The following is a 7,791-nucleotide window of genomic DNA, read 5'->3' as shown; positions in this document are numbered from 1 at the left end:
CAAAAGGTATTGCGAAAACCTGACGTAGCTGGACGAATGGTGCGCTGGGCGGTGGAGTTGTCGGAGTTTGACATCCAGTATGAGCCCAGAGGATCCATCAAAGCGCAGGTGTACGCAGATTTTGTGGCAGAACTCTCGCCCGGAGGGGAACAAGAGGTGGAGGTGGGCTCACAGTGGTTGCTCTCGGTTGATGGCTCTTCCAACCAACAAGGGAGTGGTGTGGGAATAGTCTTAGAGGGACCCAATGGCGTGCTGATTGAGCAAGCTCTGCGCTTCGCCTTTAAGGCAAGTAATAATCAGGCTGAATACGAAGCTCTGATCGCAGGAATGCTCCTGGTCAAGGAGATGGGCGCGCAGAACCTCTTGGTGAAAAGCGATTCCCAGTTGATTACTGGGCAGGTGTCGGGTGAGTTCCAGGCGAAAGACCCGCAGATGGCGGCGTATCTGAAATACGTCCAACTATTGAAGGGAGCATTTAACGCTCTTGAGCTGATACATCTCCCAAGGGAGCAGAATGCCAGAGCCGACCTGCTTGCCAAGCTGGCCAGCTCAGGCAAGGGGGGTAGACAGAGGACGGTGATCCAAGAGACGCTCAAAGCTCCGTGTAAATTCGTGGAAGATAACAGGGTGGATGTCCTCCAGATCTGTACATCAAGAGGGAGTCCAAGGAGTCATCGCTCTTTGACCCAAGATACGTTGAAGACGCCCCGCGTCAGCACATACGCGGACACGCCCGAAGAAGGAGGGCAAATGCAGGTATGTGCCCTAGCCAAAGGAGACACCTGGATAACGCCATACAGACGGTACCTGGCGGATGGGGCTCTCCCAGTGGAGCCTGAAGAGGGTAAGAAGGTCAAGAGAAATGCCGCAAGATACACTCTGGTGGACGGAGTGTTGTTCAGGCACGGGTTCACTCACCCTATCTTAACGTGCGTAAGTGGCGACGAGTGTACCAGAATAATGGCGGAGCTCCACGAAGGCATTTGCGAGAGCCACGTAGGGGGAAGGTCCTTAGCCTCCAAGGTGATACGCGCAGGCTTCTTCTGGCCAACGGTAAAAGAGAATTGCGCGCGACACAGCGCTGCAAGCAATGTCAAAAACACGCTGACTGGCACAAGGCGCCGCCAGAAGAGCTGCGATCCATATACAGCCCGTGGCCTTTTCATACCTGGGGCATTGACATCCTAGGTCCGTTCCCATTGGCGATACGGCAGATGAAGTACTTGATCGTTGCCATCGAGTACTTCACCAAGTAGATAGAGGCGGAGCCTGTGGCCCAGATCACTGCGCACAAGGTGCAACACTTTGTATGGAAGAACATTGTGTGCCGTTTTGGCGTACCTAGGGGGCTGATATCCGATAATGGAACCCAGTTCGCCAGTCAGCAGTTGAGAAACCTGTGTGCTGAGGTAGGCATCAAGCAAGTGTTCGCATCAGTCGAACACCCTCAGACTAACGGGCAGGTAGAGTCAGCAAACAGAGTTTTGCTGAAGGGACTAAAGAGAAGGCTAGAGAAGGCCAAAGGGGCGTGGGCGGAGGAAGTACCAAGGATCGTATGGGCATACCATACCACGCCCCAATCTTCTACCATGGAGACGCCTTTCAGTTTGGTGTATGGGTCGGATGCGATGATCCCGGTAGAAATACACGAAAGCTCACCACGTTTTCAAAACTTTGTGGTTGAAGAATCCAACGAAGAAAGGCGGGTGAACCTGGATCTACTAGACGAGGCCAGGGAGGAAGCCAGAATAAAAGCCCAAGCGATAAAGAGAAGAGTAGAGCGACAATATAGCTCTAAGGTAAAGCCACAACAGTTTCAGATTGGCGACCTAGTTATGAGGAAAGCCCACCCATACGAGCTGGAGAGTAAGTTGTCTCCCAAGTGGACCGGACCCTTCAGAGTTACCGAGGCTAAGGTGATGTGATTCCAATATCCACATAGAACAAGATTCTTGACACTTTGAGGAATCACCTTGAGCTGGAAAATGTAGAGGCACTTTCTTAGAAGTTGGATCATGGTTCTAAGATCAAGAACTCACCAATAACAAGTACCAAATCCCAAACTCATTTGGTTGAACCAAATATTGTCAAATTGAATCAACATAGGCAAAAGAAAAGAAGAGACCGAACAGAAATTGAAACAAAAACAAAAGAGCCGAACAGATTTAAGAACAAATAGAAAATAGATGCTGGAAAAAGGAATAGCCGAACCAAAACATGCTCAAGAACACAAGACAACAAGAGTAATTGAAAGAGAAGAAAGGAAGGAGAAGAGAATGCTCATGAAGATGGAAGATAGGTTGGATGATCACGCCACTAGAAGTATGGATGCTCCTAGATGAGTGTGGAAGCCGCCACTTGAGGAAACCATGGTCCTTCAAGATAAGACTAGAGTAGAAGCTCAAAAGCTCTCCAAATGCTCACTCCAATTTTGAGTATAGTTTCTTTAGATAAAATTCAAATATGAATTTTACAAGGAAGGCACCTCTATTTATAGCCTAAGGTGCTGAAAAATGAAAGCTAAACAATTCAAAATTCCCTCCAAAAGCCATCTAGAACCGGCGCTAATTGCCAAGCAAGGAAGGTGTGATCCCTTCCTTCACTTTGGCACCCCCTATTCTACTCCTACACCTATCTACTAATACACCCCCCTAAAGCTCCTATTTAAAAACCTAAAAGATGCTATAACAAAAAGAGGTTTCTAAGGTTTCCCTCTAAGCACCTTCAACTAAAGACACTACAAAAAGAGAAAATAAATGTCCTCTAGCTCCCAAGGCTTTGAACATGCTTCTTGTAATCCTTTGAGGTGGACTTTGACTTCCATGGGCGTCCTCCATTTGTGCCTCCACCTCTTCTTGAGCTTGATGAGTGGCCTCCATGTTCTCTTGGGCTTGATCTCCATCATAAGGGCAACGGTTCGTACAACCTAGAGACCTTGGAGGGGGGTCCCATCCCTCGCAGTTGGAATATAGCCAACTTGAAGTTTTATTTTAGTTGACTTATGTAAGCAGCGATGTAACAGTCTTGTTAAAGGGGATGCTCTTTTTCCCTTTCCGGGGTTTTTTAATGAGGTCACCCAAATAAAAGGAAAAACAAGTTTGAGAAAAACCTTGCCTTGGTTTTTAGTCTCTATCTTTTCCCCGTTTGAAGTGGCGATAGGCGTCGCCAAGAAAGAAGGCGTCGCCAAGAGAAGGCGTCGCCAAGGGAAGCGTCGCCAAGAAAGAAGGTGTCGCCAAGAAAGAAGGTGTCGCCAAGAGAAAGCGTCGCCAAGAGAAGGCGTCACCAAAAGAAAACGTCGCCAAGAGAAGGCGTCGCCAAAAGAAAACGTCGCCAAGAGAAGGCATCGTCAAGAGAAAGCGTCGCCAAGAGAAGGCATCGCCCAAGCGCAGGCGTCGCTAAGAAACATGACGGAGGAAAAACACGTAGTATATGAGGCGTGAGCCAAAGTAAAGCGGCGTTACGGAAACATGGTATAGTAGAATTAAATTTACAAGCAGTGTTCGAGATAAATGGGAGTAATGCGAATAGGGCAAACATTACAAGTCCTGTGCTCATACAAAAAAACACAAACGAACCACTCTTCAGTGGCCTCCGGAGTCAGCACTGGAGGAAGACGAAGCCCCGCTTTCCGTCCGTAGGGCCCGGGTAAGTCGTGACCTCCGCTCTTGGTTTATCTTCGAACCTGCACCAAGGGAGATAAATGTGTCAGAGACACCATGAAGCAAAACACACACAGTTAGAAAGCACCGAAGGTGGAAGTTTCTAGGGCAGTGACCCATACATATATACTTCTCTAGGGTTCCGGCGTTGAACTCCAAACTGATCAAGGTGGCGGAGTCGAAACCTCCCGCCTCAACAAGGATCCGGCAAACCACCTGGTCCTTCGGGGCTAGCTTCTTGAAGGGTTTGGATTTGAGGGCCCTCGTCTCCCTCACCCAGTACAGTGGAAAACCATATAGGGCGGAGGGAACGAGATCAGAGCAACAAATTTTGAAGAACCTGCCCTTCCACCCAGTGAAGGAGTTTTGGAAAGGGGTCAGGAGAACCCTGCCAGGAACGTTACTGAGGGTCACCCAGAGGTTATTCCTTTGCCTCTTCACCTCAAAGAAGTGAAGAAAGATATCAACCGAGGGTGCACAACCTAGAAACCCAAAAAGGATGTCAAAAGCCTTGACAAAAGCCCAGCTATTAGGATATAACTGGGCCGGAGTAGCGTTGATCTCTGTCAGCCCCTCTCAAACCTGGAGAAGGGCAGGCGCACGCCGATGGTCTTGAAAACCACCTCATAGAAATAAAAGAAGGGGACCCCGTCGTTGGCCCGTTCGTCTCCGCATACTGGCTCCCCTAGAGTGCAGGGGAGCACAACAATATCGTCGTCGTGCCTCTTCGCGAAGGCACGGTGATCATGGGAGCATGAATCCCCCTTGTGTTCCCTTATGGCCCGGGTAGAAAGCAGGCACGAGCACTCGTCAAGGAGCTCGCTTGAGGCCCAAGTATACAGGTCCTTGGGGTTAACCCTGGGGGGAGGAACACGAGAAGACATTCCTGAACAGAATCTGGGAGGTTTGAAGGAAAGTGGCCTGCTGGTAACGCAAGGGTAAAACGCTGGTTGGAACGAACACTAGAAGAGCTCTTCGCGAAAAGAGAGAGGGTGCAAGTAGGTTACAATAGACGCAGGAATGATGAGGACAGGTTCAAGATTTGGAAGAACTAAATATTGCGGTTAGAGCGCCAAACGACGCAAATGGAAGTGTTGCAGTTATAGCGCCAAACGACGCGAATGGATGCACCGTGCGATCGAGCCACGTGGCAGAGGATGGGAGGATGACCCTGGCACCACTGGTTAACACTCAGAAAACGTCGTATCGACAGAATGCTCGAGGGTACGATACGCCGTCGAGAGTGGGTCAGAGGCACAGAAAATGTCAGGACCAAGTCAAGTGGCTGAATGTCCCATCAGCCATATGAGAAGCGCCACGTGGATAGCACAGCCGAAAGCTTGAGCTCTTCGCCATCCCCAGGCGTCGACCAGGACCCAGGTTAGAGTCAATGCCAAGGTAAAGTTAAACGCCCAAGGCGACGCCAGCGTGAGACGCCCAAGGCGTCGCCAGGGAACGCGCAGAGGGCGACGCCAGCATGAGGCGCAGAGGGCGTCGCCAACCCAAGTATCAGCAGTGTCACCTCCCCGATACCCGCAGGTAGGAAAGACTGTGGAGGGAGATGAAATCGAAGAAGTCGAAACTAGTTGCTGGCGGCGTCGCCTCCTCGATGCCCACAGGTAGGAAAGACTGTGGAGGGAGACGAGATCGCCAAACGCCAGTGAACCGCCGGCAGGGTTGTTCCCCGACACCCATGGTAAGGAAAGACCATGGAGGGAACGACCCCCTGGAGGGCTCCGAGCTTTCCCAGCACTCGGCGTTTTTAGACACCCTGGGGATGATACGGCGCTGCTGTAGCAGGCCTCTCCTTAGGTGTGGGCGCCGGGCACCAAGAATCAAGGGACAAATCGCTTTGGTGTCTGAGACGCCCCATGGACGATATGGTTCCGTTAGTCAAGCCTCTCCATGGGCGTGGGCATCGACGCGTGACCTTGTCCCAAGTGTTTAGGACCCGGAGTAGATCTCAACCTCTGCGTTGCGGCAATAGTAGAGCCACTGACGCCTTCACGAGGCATAGGCGCCGGACATACAGGGTCGCCCAACGCAGCGAAAGAGAGGGGTAGAGTACAAGCAAAACAGTCGAAGCGCCTGAAGGCGAAAAAATGAAGGTAAAACCATACAGGCGGAATTCGATAACTCAAAGGTATAAAAATTGTCATGCAAAACCCACAGTTGTGACGAAGGTGCAAATAGTTCAAAGAATTACAAGTTTATCAAAGAAGGGCAGAAACAAGACAAAGCGCAAAGGAGTAAGGTGGTAGTCGAGGGCGGCGGTTCAGTCATCCAGTTTCAAGGGCACGACCTTCCCGTCAACGATGTGATGAGTGGAATCGCAGTTGGAAACGTCAATTCCCGGGTTCTCACAGACGGCCTGGGCCAGAGCCTCTTTGAACCCCTCCTCGAAGGTGCCTGCCATGTCATGGATAAGGGTTTTCTTGTCCTTCTCCAACTCCTCAATGGTGGCGTCCCCAGAAGCTACCTGCTTCTCCAAAGCCTCCTTCTCCACACGGAGCCGACTGACCTCGATCTGCAGTTTGTCGTAGTCAACCTGGAGAAGGCCCAAAGCCTTGGCCTGAGTAGCCATCTCCCCCTCCATCCGCTCCAGTTCGTCAGCCTGCCCGCAGCATCGGTCCTTCAAGTCCTTTTGAACTTCTTCGTAAGCTTCGACTATGTCTTGGAGGCTCGTTACCTGAACTTGGAGGGTGACTTCCCGAGCGTAAAAGTCAGCCTGAAGCTCCACCGCCTCTTCCAGTTGTTTTTCAGCCTCCTCTTTGGCCTCTTGCGCCAGCTTCAGAGTGATTTGGTAGGCCTTGTTTTGGCATTCCAAAGTTTTCTTTTCCTTCTCCAGGGTAGATACCCTTGTTTCCAAGGCCTGGAGGGTTTGAGTCTGCAAAACAGCGTTTCTAGCTTGGGCACGCCATTCAAGGGCAACGGCCAAGAAGGATCCTAAGTAGAAGGGCATTCCCTCCTTCCTGTCGGAGCCTTCTGGCATTGATCCCCCGCTGAAGCCCCTCATCAGATGCATAATTAGAGGAGGGATGGCAATAAGATCTGGGGCGGCGGCGACGGAGGCGGGAGCAACGGAGACCTCTGCCGGTGGTGAGGGTGGAGCGGATTCGGCCCCTTCGCCTGTTTCCTCTTAGACCATTGTGGGAGGAAGAGAAGTGGCACTTGGAGGGTTATCCCTAAAGGAATTCCCCCCCTGGGGCGATGCCGCTGGTAGGATGGGAACCCTCGCGGCCTTCCTCCTCTTGAAGGGTGCCACGCCATCAGAGTCCTCATCATCGGATATAATCTCCAAGACCCGTTTTCCTTTGTCAAGGGGTTTGGAGTCGGTGATGAAGCCATAGCCAGAGGGACGGCGGCGATGGGCGGAGGAGAGCCGGGTGTTTGAAGCGCCTAGGGGCTATGTGAGGATGGTGAAGATGAGCCTAGTGGGGCTTCGGTAGTGGTTGGTGGTGGTAAAGGCAGGGTTAAGGAGGGGTTTGGGCCAGCAGCAGGGGCGGAGGAGGCGCCAGCCTTGGCAGCACGAGCGGCCTTCATCGCTTTCGCCAAAACCATCCTCTTGGAGGCATCCATCACCGATCCTACATTCAGATAAACCAAATAGCAGAAGTTAAAGCCAAAGCAGTTATACAAACCCACAAAACGCGTAGATGAATGAGACATAAGGCACATAACACAGGGGAAACAGGTGGAAGAGGCCAGTAGAGCAAGCGTGAAACAGTAAAATACAGATAACAGAAAACAATACGAGAGGAGTCTCCCTACCAAAGTAGGTGGTCAGGGAGTGAGCGTTGTATTCGCTTGCGATGAGCTTCAGCGTGTCGAAGACAATCCCCAAGCCAGCCAAGGCCTTGCATACCTCCCTATCACCAGGGGATAGCTCATCCAGGGCCTTGGCCCTGAGCAGCTTGGGGTGTTCCGTCCAGTACAGGGGAAAGCCATCCAAGGCTGTGGGGTCGTGCTTGGCGCAGCACACCCTGAAGAATTTTCCCTTCCAGCTTTTGTATGAGTTCTGGAAGAGAGAAAGAAGGATCCTACCTGCGATCCCGGAGAAGCTTACCCAAAAGCTTTTCCCCTGTTTCTTCACCTCGAAGAAATGTAAGAATACATCCACAGAGGGAAGGAT

At 51.4% G+C, this 7,791-nt stretch overlaps 1 protein-coding gene across 1 annotated transcript; it reads right to left on the bottom strand.

Moving 5' to 3' along the window:
• Positions 1-5,934: 5,934 nt before the first annotated feature.
• LOC137824939 (uncharacterized) lies at positions 5,935-6,684 on the bottom strand. Its single transcript, XM_068630613.1, has one exon. The coding sequence runs from the start codon at positions 6,682-6,684 to the stop codon at positions 5,935-5,937; it is 750 nt and encodes a 249-aa protein (XP_068486714.1).
• Between the last annotated feature and the right edge of the window lie 1,107 nt (positions 6,685-7,791).

This window comes from Phaseolus vulgaris, chromosome 8 (genome assembly GCF_000499845.2).
Source record: "Phaseolus vulgaris cultivar G19833 chromosome 8, P. vulgaris v2.0, whole genome shotgun sequence".
Lineage (NCBI taxonomy): Eukaryota > Viridiplantae > Streptophyta > Magnoliopsida > Fabales > Fabaceae > Phaseolus > Phaseolus vulgaris.
This window is presented reverse-complemented; position numbering and strand designations above follow the sequence as displayed.

Coding starts and splice junctions, on each gene's coding strand:
- LOC137824939 (XM_068630613.1), bottom strand. CDS start 6,684: ATGCATCTGATGAGGGGCTTCAGCGGGGGATCAATGCCAGAAGGCTCC.